The sequence below is a fragment of the Trichoderma atroviride genome, chromosome 4, assembly GCF_020647795.1.
Source record: "Trichoderma atroviride chromosome 4, complete sequence".
Taxonomy (NCBI): domain Eukaryota; kingdom Fungi; phylum Ascomycota; class Sordariomycetes; order Hypocreales; family Hypocreaceae; genus Trichoderma; species Trichoderma atroviride.
In genome coordinates this window covers 691,706-712,964 of record NC_089403.1, presented here as the reverse complement: position 1 = coordinate 712,964, position 21,259 = coordinate 691,706, and the positions used below count along the sequence as shown (strand labels likewise).

Sequence of the window (21,259 nt, the reverse complement as noted above, 5' to 3'; positions counted from 1 at the left end):
AAGTGTGTTCTTCAATTAGGTAACGTTCTGTTTCTTTAAAGTAATGAACAATCACATGTAAATTGTTACGATTACTCCAATCTCGTATAATGTACATGGAGATACATGGTCGAACATGTTACACTCTACCATGGCTGTGGCCCATCTTGAAGCCTAGCCACAGCTTTCAAACTGTGTACACATATTGGCGGCCATATGACGAGGATACTGGCTCTAGCATTGAACAGGGGGTAATGACCGGCTGTGGTTGGTTCGTGGGACTTTGAACACATGGAAATCATGCCACTTTGCACTCTGCCAGCATCGCCGGTTGGGGTTCCATACCAGAATAGGTAATAAATGTTCACAGTGTATATATCTCTCCCCTATCCAAGTCTTGTAACACTGGTAGAGTGTACTTACAATACATTCAATCACGCAATGCCTACCACGACCAATACAGGCAGATGAAATTCGCCAAGACCAGGGCTTACATGCATCGGTGAGCCAAACTATCTCGCCAATAGTGGCTTCAATGCTGTTACACCACTATCTTCCTGCACTTTACGAAGTTGTCGTGGCACCAGTCAGACGAGGGGCACCGCGAAGGGTGTCCTACATGGTAACAGACGCAGTCACATTGCCAGCCATACCGCAATGTCATTTGTCGATTTCCCAGATAATGAATGGGATCAGCGAAAGCTGTGTGTATTGAGGCGAGGCGGGTGAAATTCACAGCAAACCCCGCACTCGCTTTGGTGCAGGATTGTAATACCCTGTTGCATGCATGCTTCACTGGATAGCGATCCTTACAATCATTGCAGGTTACGCCTTCCGGCCTTTCGAATATGTAGTAATGCTCTAGAGGTAGTAGACAAGATTAGGATAGTATATGCACTATTTGGTTCAATTACCAACCTTTTTGCATTTGTCTATTCTTCTTGAACATTGAAGCAACTCTACTGTCATATATTCACGCCTTACAGCTGAAACGATAGCACAATGGGTAGTATACAAGAGGAGCCCAAGATAAAACCGGAAACGCAGGCTGAGGCCGCAGAGATTGACCAATTTAATCCTTCAAAAGTTGTCTCCCTGATATTCTACATTGATAAACTACCTCTATATGAGAAGGAGAAGCCATTCTTCCTCAACTTCCCTGTCTCCGGTCCAGGACAAAGACAGTCAAACGTAACTCATAGTCGGCACGAAGTTGGCTTCACTAATATTCGAAGCCATGAAGACCTTTTCTCTCTTGACACCACTGGCTTCGAATACAAACACTTTGATACAACACTGGAGTACGAGAATTTCGCTTCACCGGCCGCCATTGAAGGAATCTTTCTCAAAGAGGTGGAAGCTTTTCTAGTGACACATCTCAAAGCCGACTATGCACTAGCCTGGGACTATCAGGTATGCTCCTCTGATTCCAAGCTCCTAATCGCTGGTGGCTTGCTAATTGAGTGTTGAAGGTTCGACGAAGGGACCCGACATTGCCCACCAACCATCGAGGACAGCCAGGAAAAGCACAGCCTTTCAGGTCTGTTCACTGCGGTAAGATTTGTCCTCAGGCAATAGACTAATGGATTTTAATAAGAGATATATACAGATGAGAGTGCTAGAGCCGCAATGCGAAGGCTGGGCCACTTCTACCCTGAATTGGCAGAAAAGTATCGGGGCTGTCGTATCCAGCTGTTAAAGTGAGTTGGTGTCTCATATCTCAATTTGCCTGTCCAAATATGACCTACTAAGGCCAAATCTCCAGTTTCTGGAAGCCACTTGTTGGCCCAGTCCAGGACGCCCCGCTTGCTCTTTGTGACTATCGCACCGTAGCACCAGACGATCGAGTACCGACAGACATTGTCTTCCCAGACTATCTCGGCGAGACTTACAATTTTTGGGCTAATCCACAGCACCGATGGTATTATATGGAAGGCCAACTTGCCACGGAAGCTTTGATCTTCAAGAATTTTGATTCGGAAGCCTTCAAAAATGACAGTATTGCCAAGTGTTAGTATGAAGACCCCGTCTCAAAAGCTAGGAACTAACAAGCCTAAAGTCTGTCCTCATGTATCATTTCTTTACCCAAACAGAGATCCCGAAAACACATTCTTTAGAGAGAGTATTGAGGTCAGAACCTACGTTTTCTACAAGGAATGAATAACAATCACACAATGTTCATATTTCTCCGTGCAGGAAGTAGTCAGTCAATATACGTCAAATTTTTCCCAACAAGGCTTCTTGAACAACTGAAATGCTTGATTGTGATTGTAGCACGATATTAATAAAGCTGTGGAAGAAATTTAAGATGGCATAAAAGATATTCATCATCGTTAACGCCCGCAATATCTCAAGTAGAGTAAATCTCAAGCCCCCTCAGCACCAGTCGAAAATGGGCCCTATTTTGTCGCATCATTAGGAATCAACTTTTCCTTCCAACAGGTTGGTCTGATTTAATGAGGGATGGAACTTACACAACCCCGCCCATTGCAATAGCTACAAGTGACGGGACACCATCCATCAACCGGTGCTGGCTCCAGCTCTGGACGTACCCATTGATACCAGGGCTTGTTGTTCATCTTTGTAGGGTCATTCTTCCAGGTGAGCCATGGTTTAGAAGCCAGCTCGCATTCAGTGACGGTAGATAAGTCTGGCGGCCAGTAGGCCCTCCAAGGTTGATTGGATGGGCCCAACTCTGGACTGCCTTCAAGATCCCACGGGTCAACGCCGTCACTGAGGCTGACAAGAGCTGAGAAGGTGATATCAGGGGCGGTAGCTGTAGACATTGTGTTGCTTTGAGTACAGATAACTGTCACTATTAGAGTCTTCAAGCTCGGAGAAAGTTATGTGATGATTTAAGCTACAAGAGATAGACGGAGTACAGACGATTCAGCGACATGGGAAACGAGGAATACCCTTCAAGCTGTTCATCCGCTGTAGCAGAGCCGCTTCGTGTCTGACGTCAATCCATACCCAGTCTCTGTTCAAGGCCTACCCCGCTCGGAAGCCAAGATGCATGCATCGTGTAAATAAGCGGTCGGCATCACATCACACCGAGAATTAGATATCATGCCACTCCTTTGCAAGGCTTGAGCAACGTACAAGCATGGAGGCAGCCTTTACAGGTAAGAGAGCGTCGAAGGATTAAAGGTGTGGCCAACTGCATATAGTGCCCAATAGGCTCCCGTGTTGGGTTGGCGCTAGCGTCTTCAGTGATACATGTAGCTATTTATTACATTTGCACGAAGGTATCTCGAGGCTTAAAGTACATTGGGTGTTATACAGTTTAACATTTAATTTATTACATAGGTAGGATGGAATAATAAGAAGAAGAAAACGAGAGTCGTTTAATAACAATATTATTACTAGAAATAGCTACCTTATTTATAACTGCATAATCCTACCATTCAAAACTTCTATAATAAAGTCACAGTAACTCTAATGTGCCGTGTCCAAGAGATACATGCATGTGTATCACACCCAGTAACGGTACGGATAGTGACTTTCTCGTGCCGTTACAGCAAGGTCCCTGTGACTTTCATCCATCCCAGGCTCGGGCTCGTACTGTGCAGCTCTTTGTGTTGGGACTTGGTCACGTTTGGCATACCGTGTGAGAAACCTCGAATAAGCGCGCCACAAATAGAATAGCACTGTGCTCAAAGGACCCTGTGCGATCACAGAATCACACTTCGCATGCGCATAAACTCTTTGTTTACGCCTCATCTTGGAGCTTCTTGTCCCGTCCAACACCTCTCCAGATATTTTTGGGCCTGCACCGACAGTTTCACAGCAGCTACCGCGGTATGGGCGAGGCTCAAACGAAGAAGTAGCTTCAAGATGGCCCGATCCAAACGCCAATACTGCACAAGCATTCTCGTCATCGCCATCGTCTGTCTCCTCTGTCTTGGCTCTATAGCTGTGGGAAAATCGCATGAGATGGCCATGCCCATCCAGCAACCTCCGTCGGTATTGAATTTAGGCGAAGCAGTTTATTTCGTATCGCCATCGTCCAAGGTATGTATATACTTCATCTCAACGCCCTTGGACGCAATTGAAGAGTAACGTTTTCCATTTTCCCAGCACAAAAGCACGCTTTCCAACAATCTATCGATTTTTGGGCCATGTACCGTCATCCGCCTCTCCAGTCCTTATGTCACATCGGAGGACCTCGTTGAAGTTCGAGAACGGTTTTCTCAAGACGACGTTTGGACCACCGACTTTTTGCCAACCCTCATTTTCCACTCCCAGAATACTCACCAAACCGTCCAATTCAGCGCCGCTGCCCACAAGACTCTCGAAAGTTGGGGAAGCCAAGCTATATCTATAGATGTCTCAGAAGACCCAGGTGCGCCATCTGGGCCTTATTACTGCAATGGAGTCCAGTTACATGAGGTGTACCGATTATATCCCGATACAGCTGGGGCATTCATAAGTGCGACGATTCAGTCACCGAATGACCCATATCTGTAAGCAGAGCAAATGCGATGGTGCCGTATGGTCGGTTATTGACAGCTCGATAGCTACAAGTCTTTCAATGTGTCTGTTTTCACAGAAGAGTACCCCTCAGCCTTGACCATAGGCGTGCCATCTCGCCTGTACTTTACGCCTACCAAGGAAAAGCCGTTAGCCGGACTGCGCATCGCAGTCAAAGACACTCAAAACGTCCGTGGAGTCAAGACAACAGGCTCCTCTCGAGCCTGGGCTCGACTGTATGGGCCCCAGGAGAAGAGCGCCACTGGAGTACAACGCCTGCTAGACCACGGCGCCATCGTGGTCGGCAAGCTGAAGTCAACACAGTTTGGCGAGAGTGAATGGGCTACCCGCGACTGGGTGGACTACCATGCGCCGTGGAATCCACGCGCTGATGGCTATCAAACTCCCAGTGCGAGTAGCTCTGGTAGTGCCGCCTCTGTGGCCGCCTATGAATGGTTAGATTTGTCGACGGGTACAGATTGTAGGTTGCATCTGCGTCATATCCAGCTCTAATGCGCAATGATTCCGATCACTGATGAAATGAATACAGGTAGTGGAAGTGTTCGAGCTCCTGCCGCGATCCATGGCTTATTTGCGATCCGACCATCCACAGATGCGATTGATAACCAAGGCGTCATCCCATTCTCGAAAAACTTTGATACTTTTGGCATTTTCACGAGAGATGTAGAGATTCTTGCATCAGCATCATCAGTCCTTTACAATCAAAAGGAAGAGATTCCTGCATGTTTCAAGGTCAGATACTCCAACTTACACGCACTACAGGATGATTATGCTGACATGCCGACAGAGTCCCACTAGGATATTATATCTTAGCGAATATTGGCCAGTTGAAGATGAAGCAAGCTCAGCAATCTTTGAAAGCACTATCCGACAACTCGAGAAGACTCTTGGTATAAAACGAACTGAGCTCAGCCTGGGCAAACTTTGGTCGGACACAAACACCATCGGAACCGAGCTCTCGATTGATGATTATTTCAACACGACATTTGTCACTGCATCTTCTCCTGATCAGTGGGCTATGCTCAAGACATTCCATGCAGAATACGAGAGCGCATTTGGGCATGCCCCTCCACTAAACCCCCAACTTCAATGGAAAATGTGAGATGCCTTGTTTCTCATCCTTGACTTGCACAGGAGTATATACTGACAGTCTCAAAGGGAATTTTTACCAACCCAAACAGTCGAGGAACAGAAACAAGGAGAAAAGGAAATTGAAGTCTTTCGTGCATGGTTTGAGAAATACGTGCTGCAAGCAGATGAAGACGGCTGCTCCGACACCATCTTGGTACTACCGTGGACACAAGGTGAACCCAGCTATAGAGACGAATACGGAGAGTATGTATCTTGTTTTCTGGCTAGGTACATTTCGATGTCGCTGACATTTTACAGTCGCCCAAATTGGACTGGTGAAGGGTGGTTCTTTTACTTTATTGCGGTATATGCAGGCACTCCCGAGATTATTTTGCCCAGTACGTCCTCCTCATTGAATTCCACACCGTGATGCAATCACTGACTCCTTTTAGTTGGACAAACGCCATATCACTCTCGCTTGACAAAGAGGCAAGAGTGGCTCCCAGTGGCTATTGGGCTAATGGGCGCGAGAGGCACAGATGCTGCCTTTACAAATTTTATAAAGGACACAGTGAAGGCCGCAAAGCTTCCAGCCACTGTCGACATTGGTCAGACTGCATTCAAGACAAGCATCTCTGAGACCAACAAAGCCGCTGCTGCCTCCGCAGAAAAGATACTCGTACATCAAGACCCTAATCACATATGATGGATGCTCAGCGCTCGATAATCGTTCCTGAAAAAAAAAAAAAAAATCAAGAATGGCCGGCGGCGTTTCCTCGAGAAAGGCATAAGCAAGCAAGTGATTTATTCCCGGAATCGATTTCCTCGTGTCTTTTTTTTTTTTTTTTTTTTTTTTTTTTTTTGGTGACATTTTCCGGATTAGAGAATCTTGGTCATTTATTTAGAGCTTGACTTGTGCTTAGGGATATGAGTTCGTAAGAAAAAAATCCATTTCAGGTTAGAAACAGAAGTAACAAAAGACTTTATTAATAGTGAATTTGTCCTATCGTTACCTACCTAATTGAAGAAAATAAACCTGATATTTCGAAGTGACAGTTATCATATATTCTGTCTCATAAGATAGGCTGGCCAGCCTAATAAGAAAAATACCAACTGCACTAATTGACTAACGAAGTAATATATTGTGTATTCTCCTTCTCACGATCCTGGTTAATGTATGTTTAACTCTTTGCCCATTCTATAACGCGGCGGGTGTACTCTGACGGCGGACTATTCGTCAAACCTTCTTTAACAAACGCAATGTGAGTCGCGGTTTCATCCACATAAATCTCCACTTGGTTGTGGTGTTTAGCCTGTGCTTCATTAGCATTGTAGCTCTATAGGATTTGATGAGATATAGCCTAGCACGTACCTTGATTACTTGAGAAAGCGTAACAGTATCTTCTTCAAATAACTCAAAACCACCAGATATAATTGTAATAGCCCCGGCTGGTAGTGTTTCATACCATTCTTCACGCATTTCAGATATCGGTGTTAACCAGGGGTTAATCAGATCAACCTCAGGATCATGATTACTCTCTATGATGTTCCACATCTGAGCAATATCGTCCACTCCAACCAAATCTCGGCCGATATTTTTACTCTTCTGTAGCGCTGGCGTAACAATGGGCACGGCGGGTGAGAGTAACAAGACTCGACCGAAACAGTCCCCAGATGGGATTGATAGCAGAGGAACCTTTGGATGCGGGTGCGTGATGTGATGCAAGATAGCGAGAATGAGGATTGCGCCAACACTATCGCCATAGAGGTCGATCTGTGGGCGGCATATCCGTTAATAAGTAATAATGGATCGGGATTGGAAGCTTATGTCTCACGTTTTTTGCGTCTCGCTCACGCATGAGATACACGATGGACGCGACCAACTGGCGAAGCTGGATTGGATAGACACCAGAAGGGCACGTATCTAGATTAATTAGCAGACAAGGACGAGGGATACACTAGTTGTTCGAAGATGCTCACCATAGCTTAGCACAGCCACGGCGACGTCTTCATCTTTTGAGGCGGCCGCTTTGTACACGTTATAAGCCAAGGCCATGTGGAAAGGAGTTGCGTACATCACTAGCCCGCCACCGTGAACGTGTGCTATCACTCTTTTGGCTGACGGAGAGCCAAACCACAAGGCAGAGCCACCGTCTGGCATGTCTTCTCTTACAGAAGGTATACCATGAGCTTGGACAAAGATCTCATATTGCTGGGCCGTTGGGACGGTGAAAGATTGCCTATAAGACAAGCATGAAAAGTGTCAGCAAATGCCAAATATTGCATCACGTCGCACTTACTGCATCAAATCTTCTGTTGTCATAGCCATCTTAAATTGTCTAAAATGAGAAGTTTTAAGGATTGAGGATGTTGAGTGCTACCAATCCCAGGATACTAGGCAGTTCAAACGATTCAATGAAGAGTTTATATGCGTTTCATTTCGGCTATAGCTCAGTATCCTATGCTCAAACATAGCCACACTCTCCCAGCAGCTCTATAAGAATGCCGTCATACTAATTCACGTCATCATAATAATACTCATCTTAATTTCTCAGCTGAATCGCGCTGCTACTTCTCTTTTTGGAACGAATTCGACAATTTGCGTTACAAAATGTACCCAACTGCCGAAGATTAGCTTGAAATAGCAAATGGTGGTAAGCTTGAGTTTCAGCTGGCTTACAAGTCTAGTATCATGGGAAATTTAACCACATTATACTGTAATCATACCTCTATATCACTTGCGTTCTGAATCTCCTATAGTTTGTAGCCATACGTGTGTGCCAGGCTGAATGCGGAAGTAACGGCGCTGTTGTTTTTTTGAACTGGAGCTATTATTAACTAGGGGGGGAACCGGTGTCAAGCGACTTGAATTCTGTAAAGAATGCTCAAAATTTACCAAGTGGATACATATAAGCTCTCTAGTCTATAATAGGCAGTAGCAGCGATCTCCATATTCCTCGAATTAGATGTTGAATAAGCAATGATGATAGGCTACACGCAAGCGGCAGTGCCGGTTGCCACAATTAATGGCAGCGTTCACTTGCGTTCACATGTATCTATAATAACTTAACAGAGAGATCGATCATGACTTATACCTAACATTGGTACAATACCACGAAACTGAAATACTATATAAATCGACCCAAGTCTGGCAAATTGAAAGCAAACTGTCTCAGCAACCATTCTACCATTGCAGACAAGGCTCTCATAATCTTGGCGACGAACTTCTTATATCTCTTTTCGCAATGGCAAATATGTCGTCTTCTGCCTCTGAGGACATTTCACTAGACAAGAAAAGAATACGAGTCTTGGACTCTGAAATAGCATATATAGATGTTGGTTCTTCTGGTCCCGAGACACCAGTGACCGTGTTTCTGCACGGAGTGCCGACATCTTCATATCTATGGCGGAATATTATCCCTTACGCAGCAACAAAGAGCCGCTGCATTGCCCCAGACTTGATTGGTTTCGGTGACTCTGACAAGGTGTCGGGGGCATATCACTTCGCAGATCACCAGCGGTACATGGATGCCTTCTTAGATGCCGTCATACCAAATCAGATGATTACGCTGGTCATCCATGACTGGGGATCTGCTCTTGGATTTCACTGGGCCTGTCGCAATGAACACCGCGTTGCCGGAATCGCATTTATGGAGTTCATCCATCCCGTGGCAGACTGGAGCAATTTACCATCTATCATGGTGTACAACTGGAAAAGATTTCGAGACCCAGATCCCCAAGTTGGTCGAAAGCTCTTGATTGAGCAAAACAACTTTATCGAAGAGATTCTACCTGGGGGTGTAATGAGAAGGATGAATAGTGAAGAGATGAAAGTTTATCGCAGGCCATTTCTGCGACCTGAATGGCGTGAGCCCCTCTTTCGGCTGCCAAACGAGCTTCCGGTTGAAGGTCAGCCAGAGCATACGTGGAAAATCGCACAGGACTATATGGCGTGGCTACTAGACAGTGAGATACCGAAGCTGTTCTTTTGGGCCAAGCCAGGAGGGCTTATATGGGAAGAGAAAGTCAATGAGCTGGCGGAGAAACTGAAAAATACTCGCAGTGTGTGTGTGGGCGACGGCATTCATTATATACAAGAAGATCATCCACATGTAATTGGTCGTGAATTAGCTGACTGGCTACCCTCACCTTAGACAGCACAAAGGAGTAGCCTGGCAGCATGGTAATGCACAGCATAGGTCGCAATGATACGTTCTTTCAGGTTGAATATCTGTGTGTCAATATTGAGAACTATTTATGAGAAAAGGCCAACAATATGCATATGCTCCTGTGAGATGGTATTAAAGGTTTGCATTCCAGCTCTTACTCATTCTCATCCGCAACTCTCCAGACCAGTTTCTCTCCACTCGGAGCTTGATCCCTTAACAAGCTCAAAGCATTCTCAGCTCGTTCCAGCAACGTCTTGCCTTCCACTATACGGATTTTGTTTGGCTGGATAATGCCCTTTTCCAGTAAAGTTGGCACAATCTCAGATTGTAAAAGCTCCTTGAAGACTTCGTTGCGCAGGTAAAAATGTGTTCGCGTTCCCATAACCTTGACACCTTCCCTCCACTCGTCTGGCAGCGACTTGGAAACGTCCATTTCGTATTCTGGTGGCGTATCTTTAGTCGCATGGACGTTTATAACAGGCAGCATAACGGCCACTTTGGCTCCTGGTTCCGCAATCTTGGTGAGTGGCCGCAATGTGCTTTCCAGCGAGCCAATACAGTCCAAGATATAGGGAATTCGAGGTTCAGCATCTGAGATCGTGCCAGCAAAACTAAGGATTTGTTCTACCACATTCGAATCATTGTAATCGAAAGTCGCCTTGGCACCCAGCGCCTTGAGTCGTTCGTGGTGTCTTCCACTTGCAACAGCAAGCACATTCTCATAGCCCCAATGGTGAAGGACTTGCAGCGCATAATCCCCGACGCTACTTGCTGCTCCCCATAGAAGGATAGGAGCATTACGGCTCTCTTTGCTTGGTTCCTGGACCGGCCACGGGAGCGGCAGCTCAAGGTCTGCTGTAATGGTGTGAAAGGCCGTGACTAGATTCGCGGGTACAGCAACAGCTTGTTCAAGAGTGAGATTTGCTGGCAGGCGGCTGCATAAATAAGTTGAGGTTGTCGAGTAAGTCTGGTGGCTTTTCTCCCTAGCATTACGAAAGGCGAATCCGAATACTTTGTCGCCCACCTGTAGCTTGGGGTTGTGGGAATCTGGATTGGCGGGATCGATAGGACCGACGGCCGCGACAGTGCCGCCAAACGAAGAGCCCATAACCTGGGGCGGCTTCACTAATAGCCCACCATCAGCCTGATGGAGGTCCAGAGGAGTGGAGGAAGTCCATTCGACATGAACAAGAACCTCGCCTGCACCAGGCGCCTCAGTCTGCTGATTGAGAATTTCGAGAGGAGCCCTAGCAGCGACAATAACCACAGCGGGATGAGTTTCTGGAATACTTTCGGGAAGAGAGCTGGCCATGATGAGATAGATGGATAACAATAGCAGTTATAGCCGAATTTGTAGTGCTGCCGCAAAAGACACTATTTTATTGGCGGCATTGTAAAGATCAGCGAAAAAGTCTTCTTTATATAGATGTGAGATATTCATGGATCTAACATTAAACCTGTAGGAATAGGATAGTAAAAGACAAGTCCTTTCTATGTAAGAGAAAATGGATTTCTAAGCTGGTTTAATAGGCAATATGAGTCGCTTACTCAATGGGGTGTGCTCTGGGTCCACTCCTGGGACCAAGTCCACAGCATTTGAACTCTATCTGCTGACAACAAAGCAGCGCCATAGGCGAAATCCTACAGAGCCGTCCCTAATGTCACAATGAAAGTAGAACTTTTTGTAAACACTCCAGGCAAGTGAAGCATGAAAAGCAATACTACAGTGGGAAAATCTCGAGTCTTTATTATGCTACACATGATTGGCTACAATGGCAATGAGGTGACTTTAAGAGTCAACAAGTAGTTCCAGTTTAATTCGCTCTGGCCTACACGTTCGATTAGGTCATAAATATCCCCAAGAAAAGCTCTGGACAGCGATCCTTTCGGTTAAATGGTCTCCCGCTGCTAGCTTTATTTACATGCATGCCTATTAAAAGATCGTTGGCTATATTGCGGCATGCTTAGCTCCCGTCCAAGGCAATAAGTGATAACTAACTCCTAAGTCCGTAATAAATGCTTATAACCATTGAAGGCTTCTAGTCGCGCCACATTTGCTTGCCTTTGGGAGTGTTAGTGAAACATGGGCGCTAGATTTCTTTCCTATTTATACGTTATCATGTTCATTCAGCGCTAGTTATGCTATTTGAAAGACACCTTGGTTTAAATGACAATCGTAAAAAGAAATTCCAGCACCTCTCAAAGACAGTTGGCCCTCATATTTTGACAAAGGACAATCCATAAAAGACAAACTGAATCGTGAGTTGAAGTTCATCGTGCAATTAGTAATGAGGCTGTGATTAATGCCACTTTAGGCCTTCCAAGCTCTATTGCCCCAGCAGAGTGAGATCTACCCGCTAGTCCCACTTTTAGTGACCGACTAGGCTTCGGAATCGGCTCTTAATTACTGGCCGTTCCAGAAGCAGTTCCAGAAATTCTTCCAGGCGAGATCTTGTGACCGATTATGTGTTCCTTGGAATTGGAAATTGTCTTTATATGCGAAAAAAGAGTCTTGAATCGACCTATTTAAAAAGGTTATAAGTGCACGCAGCAAATAAATCGTCCTTATTAATCGCCGTTTTGATCAACGGTTGAGGGTGCTTCGTATAATTTCCTGCCCTTTCATACAAAGATCTAACCCCATGCAAGCCGTTTCATAATCCTTTGAGCAGGCAATATCGTCTTCCAGATGGCTTCGGCAACTATCAGAGAGCAAGCGTATAAAATATTTCTCTGCTAGTGTCGCCGGGATATGAGACATTGTACATCCCTCTAGAGATGAGCTAAGGTGTATCACAGTCTCGCAAATGAGCACTGCTAACTGATTTGGAGTATCGAGGTCCATCGATAAACAAGGAGAATCGGCATCTAGTAGGTCTAATAAGGCCGCATAGAGCGTATTGTGAACAAATAGTTGACGGATGTCGAGGACTGTAGCTGAAAGCTCAAGCAATCCAGACCAATAGTATACTATTATACCTGGTATCCGATTGTTTGAGAAATGTATCCTAGGCAGATGATGTCTTCCACTTGTCAAGTTCCGTTGTTGAAGATATTCGTCTCCAAGTGTTGTGACTGAATGCCACCAGAGGCGGCCTCCTTCCGCATTCTCCACTGACTTCAGCCAAAGATGAAGCTTGTGAATGAGGGAATCACAGTCTTGGAAATAATCCAGAATCTGGCGCTTTTTGACGTTGGGGAAGCTCAAGTAATCCGGAAGATCCTGATATTCAGTATTCTTGCTCAACGAGGATGCGAGGAGCTTCATCTGTTCACCCTGCTCAAGGAGACCAGGTATATAAGCGATGATGTCTAACAAAGATTGTCGATAATCTTGAGTGGACAATCTTCTAGTAAGGGCGAGCCAATGGCCGGAAACAAGAAACGTTTCCTTCCGAAACTTTAGAGATTGGCCTAGCTGTGCGTCAAAGTATATCAGTACCAGTTAAAGAAAACCTCAAATGCGTCATGCTATTAGACTTACAGCAGTGGTTTGAAGATCCACGTATGCTGCCCTCACTACGGAAGACTCTAAAGCTTCTGATCCAGAATGTTTTATTAGCTCAAGAGCTCCATCAAGATGGAAACGGTATCCTTCTCCATCCTCGCCGTTGGCTAACCACTAAATTTACCGTCAGTACCCGACATTAGAAGAGCGAAGTAGAGTGCTAGTTGCTGAAAACGGTTCAATTGGCATATTCACCTCGAAAAAGAGCAACGATAATGAGATGGCGATTGCCAAAACCTTTTGGCTCGTTTGGCAGGTCTCAGAGTTAAGAACAAAGGCAAGCTCGGAACGAAACCGACCCATCGCCTGAGGATAGGCTGCCAGGGCCAAATCTTGTAGTTTAGAATCTCCTCTTAGCTTCCCAACATACATTGCCGATACTGAGAAAAGAGCAGTATCAAGTGCTTTATTTCTGAATGCTAGCGGAAGTATCGCTCGACTGCTTGTCGACAATGGGGATCCGCTTTGTTCTGGCGAATTAGAATTTGATGCATACGTTGCAGTCCATAAGTCCGCTATAACAGAGCGATATAGGTCCATAGAACAGCCGAGAGAGGCGGTTATTGGATGACGAGTTGTATTTTTGTTAGATCTATCGTTTGTATAAAAGCCCTCTGCAGAGTTTTTGGATTGGGTCGAGAGCTTGTTATTCGGGCTTTGGATTGCGTTATTCAACAACTTCCTATCCGATAGTCCCTGGATATTATTCACGTCTCGGTGAATGAATATTGAGCCAGTTCTCGGGCCACTGCATTTCATTCCGCTTTTGACACATCTTGTACAATTCGGTTGTTCAAGACCGCACTACCGTATATTCGCTGTTAAACTGTTTCGTGCTTGGGCATTTCAGGATGAACTTGGGACATACCTTGACTCGCCGTGCCTTGCACTCTTTACAACTTTTAGAAGAGCCTGGAATATTGACCATGGCTTCGAGTGAGAGCTGATCGTATCTTTAGAATGCAATTTTCAATTTAATCATCCACAAACAAGATATGTCTTATGCAGTCAATTTTATGGAAGACTTGGATCATTGTGGGTGACTTCGTTGTCCTCTTTTGTCCTTGGAGTGAATTTGAAGTAGACCGTGAATGTTGGTGGAAAGGCCGAATAGAAGGCCGAGATAGATTTAAAGCGAGCTAGGCTCTGCCGGGAGGGACCAACGATATTCCTAGGACCCTAGGAGCATACTGTAATTTCTCAGGTCAGCAATGCAGTCGCAAAGTCAATTTGAGTAGAGAGCTAACTATGCTAGAAGTCTATACGTTATGCGTCCTGTATGAGTCTTGGTTCTATATTAATTCTATGTCACAGCCTTGAAAATGCAGACATTACATTTCCGGACTGGATATCCATCATGCTTCGGATTTACGAGACTGTTCGTAAACATAGTAGCGCATGGCAAATTCACCATCCCCTCCATACACGGAATCGTCCTGGACAAGCTCTTCCTCCACGCGGAATCCAAGTCGGGAATACAATCCCCATGCAGATTTACAAGCAAGGATAAAGATATCCAGACCTAGCCTCTCTGCTTCTTTCATGCCGCTCTCTACTAAAAGGGTTGCGACTCCTTTGCCTTTATTCTCTGGATGCACAGCTAAATAGTCTAGACCTGTCGATTTATTAGCAATTGACGTTTTCCTTAATTTTAGTCCTCGATGTGCTTACACAAATACGGCTTTCTCGCCATTATCTTCTCCTTAATAATCCGGACTTCTTCATCCAGCGGGTCGGTGGCGTTATCCGGATTAAATTGGGTTGCTGCAGCGACTCGTTTGATCTCAGCTTCTTCCTCGGGGCTCACTGCCGGAGCCATTGCTTCCGGCCAGACCGGTTCACCATTCGCGAGAACAGTATATGATTCCGGCAAGACCCAGCGAGCATAACCTAACAGACGGCCGGTCTCGGGATCAACCACCTTTTGGTGGCGTGAGGTCTCAGGATCGCTTATCAGCCTGCGCGGATATCGCTTGGTCATTGTGTCAATGTGTTCCTCCAGCGTGGTGTGGCGCCATGCCAGAACCCAATTCGGGATTTCCCAGAAAGCCGACATGTTGTTGCGACTGAGAGCCGCGCTGTCAGCAAGACTACATGGAGCGATCGCCAGAGTGGCCATTTTTAGATATTGAAACGTAGTTCAGTGACGCAACTAGATTTAGCACCAAGTATGATGAGAATTACAGAACAGAAATCATGAATAGCCAATTTGCAAAGTGTGTTCTTAAACCTCTTCGAAAGTAGTCTAAGAGCTCGCCATCGAAGGATGCGGAGAGCCCCGCACCTTGGTTCTTCTCCCTGGCACTTCTGCCTACAAGTAAATACTCTTCACTAACACGGGCTTACATGAAGAGAATAGCATTAAAGGTTTCTCTTTTTCCTTGAGCAGCTTGAGAAAGCAGTCGCTTGCAAGTAGCGAGATAAATGGCAAAGTACATGTGCTCTATTCGAAGACCAAGTCCAAGAAATGTGCAAGCGTGGGCGCAGCGGCATCTTTTCACGGCACAAACTGTCACCTAAAGCACTTGTCGAGATAGCAATCTTGACAGCCCAGCTAATTTGCAAGATAGTCCAGTTTACAAGATACTTTTGCCTCATATGGGTTAAAAATGAAGGTGGCTAAGGAAGAGTACAATTGTTGGAAAGCAGGGAGCTCTCGTAGCGCTGAACTTCATTTTAAGATGAGGCTCTTAAGGATCTTGGTCAACGATACTGGCTTAGAGGCGGCTTAGAATTTTCTGTAAGAGTGCAAAATTATGTAATTAATGCATTTAGCGAAAGATCAGGGTTATGGAAAGTTCATCCCAAGGACTTATTGGTATGGGAACGCGCAGTTGGGGCGCGAGTATTTACAAGGGTAGAAAAGAGGTTTCCAGATCTAGTAGCATATAAAAAATTTCGTAGACGATGTATATCGACTCGAAGCAGCTTCAACTATCCACATGCAAAGTCACAACGTCAATCGAAGTCACGGTTTATGGTACTATACAATTGCTATTTGAGGAATGGGGTGACCAGGAATCCAAGGCCGTTGATTGATTTGTACATACTAGGCCAAACCGCTAATAGAAGTCAGAGCCTTGATCATCTAGACTACTATCCTCTCATGAGGGGGCAGTAAGATTTTAACCATTATTTCTGCTTACAGTTAACTCTTGTTAACATTGCCCGCAAAGCGTAATACAAAGACATATTATTCAGCGCCTAGCTTCAATATTTAATTCCAAAGCATAGACGTCAGCTTATAGCTTCACAATATACAATTCATACATTGGACAGTGTATATCCTTGCTTTAGAGTTTAGCTACGTACATACGTAAAATCCTACCTATATAATGACTTCGCCTTTCAATATTCTAGTCAGGCCGAGTGTTCCTATTTAACTACTATCCTGTACACTTCTCGACCTATCTTCTTTGTCACATACGGATTTTCTACACATCGAAACATGGCAGCTTCTCAAGACGGCAAAAACAGCGACCTATTTAATTGGGTATCGGAAGTCTGGGAAAAGACTTTATTCCAACCAGACGATGAGATCGCGGTTAATACATTCCAAAAATATTTCGCAAAAGATATAGTCATCAAGTTAGCCGCTTTTACAAAATCCTTGCTTTATCGATGGCTGACTCGCATTCTGTGATAGGATCAACCACGATCATGTCTCTCGCGAAGATTATTTCGGATACATTACCAGCACCCGTGCTGCCTACAAATTAACCCTTACACACAGTAAAGAAGTCAAGGTTTGGGAATCTCCCAACGGTGGCGGTTCACTTGTGTTTGACGGCGCGCTCAATTATACCGACAAAAAGACCGGAGAAGAGCAGACTGGCCATGTTGTAATGATTCTCGATATACGAAAAGATGATGACGGAGAGATGAAGATTGTACAGACGACAGAGTGTGTAACTAGAAGCGAAGGAAGCGTCAAGGCATTTGAAGGTTAGAGATAGTGCGAATGATTTTGAGGTGCACTGCTTGAGTACTTGTGCAAGTATGGATGTCTATGTAAATCTGGGACGATTTATCTGAGATTTCATCTTTATTCTGCAAGTTTTGCTAAAAGTAGACACCTTCACTACTTAATGAGGTAGCTTTGGGCATTGAGTTTGAGATATTGCTCAGACTCTTCAAAGAGTCTTGTTTGCCCAAGCCAGAGAGACCACCAAACTGTCGGTTCTTCTTGTTATAATCTTCAAATGCCCGAATCGCCTGAGCATGTCTTCTTTAGTCGTCATAGCCAACGCAGTCTCTCCATGCCGATCCACAGGAGCCTTATTGGCGCCCCCCCTGAGGAGCCGCTGTACAACATCGTAGTAGCCTCCAAGTGCAGCATCCATTAGAGCCGTCCTTCCATCTTTATCCGTCGAGTCAATTCGGGCTCCTAGGTTGATGGAAATGGGCGAATCCCTCTCCTTCGGCTGCAGGGGATGATCAGGCATTGAGATTGTCTGAATTGCTCTTGTATGCAGGATCACACATCGATGCAACGGATAACAATGGAAGAACACCTCTCATGGCCGCTTCACGAATCGAATCTTCGAAACTAGTGGAAATGCTCATCCACTGCTTCAATATTAGCGCCATGTTCAATAAGAAAAGATGCCATATCTTTATGGCCCGAGGTTGTGGCGAGCACTAATGCAGTTGGGCCGGTGGCATCAACATTAGAGGTTTGGTCTATGCTTATACCGCGCTCGATCAAAAGTTGTATTGCTCCTTTGTAGCCTCTTTCAGCGGCAAAGGGAAGTGGATTTCGGATTTGAAGCTCTGCTTCTGGTACTAATTGATCCAATGCTTCACCCAGGATGAGCATCTTATCTGGAAACTGCTCCCGTCGGTAAAGCAATAGCCAATCCAAAGCAGGGCTGCCAACCCTCCTAACAAGCTCAATTGCCGCATTGTGTTCCACCTCGACGCCGAGTTCCCGTTCTCGTAAAAGCTGTCGAAGGATCAATTCTCCACTTGATTTGTTGCGAGCCATGGCCTTGGCTACCTCGCAGGTTATAGTAACCTTGGATCTCCTCGACTGAAGAAACCGTTTCATGCCTGTTGTGCTACACCATCTGACGAATATTTCAAACTCTTGGGCCGTAATTGTAGGGCTTTGAACAGCTTGATATTCCAGATACATTTGAAAGACTTCTTTACCCCATGGTGCAGTCTGTGAATCCGCGTATTTGGCCACTTGTTTCATGACTTTAACGTCAGGTCGTCGGTAATTAAGAATCAATCTGAATAATTTAATTCCATTGGTTTTATTGTAAATGACTGCACGCGTCATTTCATGCGAGAATTCCAAGCCTTTTTGCCTTTTCTCAAAAAGAAATGCTACCAAGCGTTCCTTGCATTGTTCATTCCGCGCAGCATTTTCCAAGAGTTTTGGTGTGACAATGATGTCTTTCTCAAACCGGTTGAATAGCAAATTTATCAATTTTTCAGCTTTTTCATTCATACCAGCTGCCACTTCTGCTAGCGTGGTGATTTCCCTGCCTTTCGCAAATGGCAAAAGCAGTTCGATCATTTGATCGCCGCAGCCCTTGTTCCAAGCTGCGGCTTCGGCTATCTTTGAGATATCCATATCGTTCACATAAGGTAATAGTAATCGTAGAACTTTATCTCCACAGCCACTGTTTCTCGATGCGGCTTTGGATAATTCATGGACATTGATAGCTGTGGCGAATCGTAAAAGGAACCCCAGCACTGCATGCCCACAGCCTTCATTTCCTGCTGCAGCTACTAGCATTTCCTCTGTTATGGCGTATTGATGACGTTGATTGCGAAAAATGACTTCAACGACTTGTCTAGCTGCAGATTCATTTCTTACTGCCCCCATGACCATTTCCCGAGTCGTTTCAAATTCTCTTGCTCGATATCGGTACAGTAACTCCGTTGCTTTTCCGCTTGAATCGTTGGAAACCAGCGTGACGATCAAACTCGTATCAATGTTGAAGCCTGGCCGTCTCAAAAATAACCTCATATTGTTTGTCTTGGAGCTCCCTGCGAGTGCTGAACAACTCTTGGAGTTTAGGTAGTTTAGATTTGCTGCAAGAGCTCGGACATCTGATGGTATGTATTGCTGCTCATACCTCCCAAAGTCGTCCAAGTCGCAGTAATAGATAAAGCGAATGACATCTCGGGTGAGCTGTTCCTCAGATTTTTCGTAATCCGGTAACAAAGCATTCGAATCTCTTGCGTCCGAAGAAATTCCTCTTAGTGCATATATAAGATCCCGCGACTCCGTAGCCTCGCTTGTGCCAAACATTTTCAGCAGGGTATACAGACTGTTGTTTTTGTTCCACCAGGTAGTCTCTCTCCATAGTCCCGGCATAATGTCTAAAACTGCCTGGCAATGCGCGCTGGGAGAAACGCCCAACATCAGCGGGGCGATGGCGAAGACACGGGTCGAGACAGATCGTGTACCGCAACATAGCAATGCGGATTTGGCATTTGCCACTTCTTGTAATATCCAAACTCTTCGGAACCAGGGCCTGTCCAGGAGAATATTCAGCCCTTGGCGTTGTTGATCTTCCAAGGTTGACTTTTCATAAGAAAAGCTGAGCTCCAGCTGAATCTCGCCCCAGAGCGTCTTCCACCGGTCGTCTTCTCGCGCCCAGGATCTGCATTGTTGGCGGATGCTCTTTTTTTGCAAGAGCTCCATAGACTTTATAAAGACATCGGTCTCATCCGTCCCAGGGCCGAGCCAAACTACCACGCGGTCGGCCTGCTTATAGATCTCTCCCATCTGCTGAACTTGATGACTTCGCTCCTTCAAAATTTTCTGATTAATGCAAACTGCATCTATCCATAATATTCGGTCTTTATCTGGCTGGCGAAGCTGCTGGAGCGCAAAATAAAGATTTATCGTGACGCTCAGTGGTCTGCCATTTACGACAATATGTTCTCGAACATCGGGTTCGCCCCAGGTGTAGGACAGAGCCTCGTATGATATCGAATCATCTCGCTCACATAGGCTGGCCTGAAAGAGTTCGCAGGATATCTCGCTACCAACTCCTCTGCAGAGACGAAGAAGTCGAATCGCAGGGCCACTAAAGTCGATCGGTTCATAGGATTATTCGCTCATGGTAGTGTCTTTCATTTCGTCTAATCAATGATGTGATTATTCCGATCCCTGTTTTCGGTATGGAGCTGGTGAAAGACAGCTATGCCAAGTGCGCATGGTAGAATCTTGACGTCGATGTTGGCAGTTTTCAGCTCTGACACTCTGTCGACCAACCACAAAGGCTGCATGCATGTCGCAAACATAGCCACAGTCACACGGTCACACTGCATGTGCTAGTAGTTAGGCACCAATGGACTAAAAGTAAGGGAAAAGAGTTGTTCGATATGTAATGAATGTAGCCTCTACAGTGGCACCTCAGGTAGAGTATGCAGAGGTGCAAAAACCCTAATTTTTAAAAAAATTAAAAGATAAAAAATAAAAATTTATATAGAGGCCTTATAGCTAAATAAATATAATACTTATATTACATATATATATATAGAATTTTAGATTTTTATTTTTTATTTTTTTTTGTTTTTTTAAAATTTGGAGTTATCGCGCCTCTGCACACTTTGCCTAAGGTGCCACCGTAAGCCTCGAATCCGTACGGCGTTGGTAAGTCGCTTATATGCGTCAAGTATAGCTAAGAACATTAGGGAGTTCGCCTTTTCAACCTCATCCACGTGTAACCGGTGTTCTCGCTACATTCGACCAAGCGTCACTGCAACGATGCCCCACGCTCTCAGATAAAAGAGATCTGATGCGTCAAGTATCGAATTATCGAGTCAGGTCAAGATCGTTTTCCATCACCACGATATCACCATGCTTTCAGTTTTTAGGCATATTGAGATGGACAACCGGAGCGGAACTCCGAGATTGCCTTCTCTCCATCTTGCCGCCACTTCCCGAATTTAAGATCGATTCCTAAGCGCTCGACCAATATACATGCCAACAAAGCCAATCAAATCCAGGAGCAAGAGACGCAAGCTGAGAAGAAAATCCTTGAGAAAAGCAAAGCTAACGTCGCTAGTG

The 21,259-nt window shown here is 45.2% G+C and overlaps 10 protein-coding genes across 10 annotated transcripts; 4 read left to right on the top strand and 6 right to left on the bottom strand.

Moving 5' to 3' along the window:
- Window positions 1-981: 981 nt before the first annotated feature.
- Window positions 982-1,994, top strand: TrAtP1_007480 (uncharacterized protein; the record flags this gene model as incomplete). The annotated part of the gene is made up of 4 exons (XM_014093084.1): window positions 982-1,392; window positions 1,452-1,533; window positions 1,589-1,679; window positions 1,745-1,994. The coding sequence occupies 4 exons, from the start codon at window positions 982-984 to the stop codon at window positions 1,992-1,994; spliced, it is 834 nt and encodes a 277-aa protein (XP_013948559.1).
- A 220-nt stretch (window positions 1,995-2,214) lies between these two features.
- On the bottom strand, window positions 2,215-3,118 carry TrAtP1_007479 (uncharacterized protein). Its single transcript, XM_014093083.2, has 2 exons — window positions 2,454-3,118; window positions 2,215-2,378 (listed from the first exon to the last, which is right to left on the bottom strand). The coding sequence occupies exons 1-2, from the start codon at window positions 2,763-2,765 to the stop codon at window positions 2,346-2,348; spliced, it is 345 nt and encodes a 114-aa protein (XP_013948558.1). The 5' UTR covers window positions 2,766-3,118; the 3' UTR covers window positions 2,215-2,345.
- A 417-nt stretch (window positions 3,119-3,535) lies between these two features.
- TrAtP1_007478 (uncharacterized protein) lies at window positions 3,536-6,541 on the top strand. Its single transcript, XM_066113539.1, has 8 exons — window positions 3,536-3,993; window positions 4,060-4,445; window positions 4,500-4,937; window positions 5,007-5,205; window positions 5,261-5,571; window positions 5,632-5,808; window positions 5,863-5,942; window positions 5,997-6,541. The coding sequence occupies exons 1-8, from the start codon at window positions 3,673-3,675 to the stop codon at window positions 6,248-6,250; spliced, it is 2,166 nt and encodes a 721-aa protein (XP_065969625.1). The 5' UTR covers window positions 3,536-3,672; the 3' UTR covers window positions 6,251-6,541.
- Window positions 6,542-6,725: 184 nt separating this feature from the next.
- TrAtP1_007477 (uncharacterized protein) lies at window positions 6,726-7,873 on the bottom strand (the record flags this gene model as incomplete). The annotated part of the gene is made up of 5 exons (XM_014093081.1): window positions 6,726-6,857; window positions 6,917-7,318; window positions 7,380-7,468; window positions 7,525-7,784; window positions 7,845-7,873. 5 exons carry the CDS (start codon window positions 7,871-7,873, stop codon window positions 6,726-6,728), a joined length of 912 nt encoding a protein of 303 aa, XP_013948556.1.
- Window positions 7,874-8,789: 916 nt separating this feature from the next.
- Window positions 8,790-9,698, top strand: TrAtP1_007476 (uncharacterized protein; the record flags this gene model as incomplete). The annotated part of the gene is made up of 1 exon (XM_014092837.2): window positions 8,790-9,698. The coding sequence occupies one exon, from the start codon at window positions 8,790-8,792 to the stop codon at window positions 9,696-9,698; it is 909 nt and encodes a 302-aa protein (XP_013948312.2).
- Window positions 9,699-9,737: 39 nt separating this feature from the next.
- On the bottom strand, window positions 9,738-11,170 carry TrAtP1_007475 (uncharacterized protein). The gene has a single exon (XM_014092841.2). It carries the CDS (start codon window positions 11,023-11,025, stop codon window positions 9,868-9,870), a length of 1,158 nt encoding a protein of 385 aa, XP_013948316.1. The 5' UTR covers window positions 11,026-11,170; the 3' UTR covers window positions 9,738-9,867.
- Window positions 11,171-11,600: 430 nt separating this feature from the next.
- On the bottom strand, window positions 11,601-14,459 carry TrAtP1_007474 (uncharacterized protein). Its single transcript, XM_066113538.1, has 4 exons — window positions 14,090-14,459; window positions 13,417-14,025; window positions 13,198-13,335; window positions 11,601-13,131 (listed from the first exon to the last, which is right to left on the bottom strand). The coding sequence occupies exons 1-4, from the start codon at window positions 14,147-14,149 to the stop codon at window positions 12,298-12,300; spliced, it is 1,641 nt and encodes a 546-aa protein (XP_065969624.1). The 5' UTR covers window positions 14,150-14,459; the 3' UTR covers window positions 11,601-12,297.
- On the bottom strand, window positions 14,460-15,438 carry TrAtP1_007473 (uncharacterized protein). Its single transcript, XM_014092832.2, has 2 exons — window positions 14,893-15,438; window positions 14,460-14,836 (listed from the first exon to the last, which is right to left on the bottom strand). Exons 1-2 carry the CDS (start codon window positions 15,338-15,340, stop codon window positions 14,577-14,579), a joined length of 708 nt encoding a protein of 235 aa, XP_013948307.2. The 5' UTR covers window positions 15,341-15,438; the 3' UTR covers window positions 14,460-14,576.
- A 1,061-nt stretch (window positions 15,439-16,499) lies between these two features.
- Window positions 16,500-17,243, top strand: TrAtP1_007472 (uncharacterized protein). The gene is made up of 2 exons (XM_014093079.2): window positions 16,500-16,809; window positions 16,868-17,243. The coding sequence occupies exons 1-2, from the start codon at window positions 16,670-16,672 to the stop codon at window positions 17,169-17,171; spliced, it is 444 nt and encodes a 147-aa protein (XP_013948554.1). The 5' UTR covers window positions 16,500-16,669; the 3' UTR covers window positions 17,172-17,243.
- Window positions 17,244-17,457: 214 nt separating this feature from the next.
- On the bottom strand, window positions 17,458-20,455 carry TrAtP1_007471 (uncharacterized protein). Its single transcript, XM_066113537.1, has one exon. It carries the CDS (start codon window positions 19,967-19,969, stop codon window positions 17,771-17,773), a length of 2,199 nt encoding a protein of 732 aa, XP_065969623.1. The 5' UTR covers window positions 19,970-20,455; the 3' UTR covers window positions 17,458-17,770.
- Window positions 20,456-21,259: the final 804 nt, after the last annotated feature.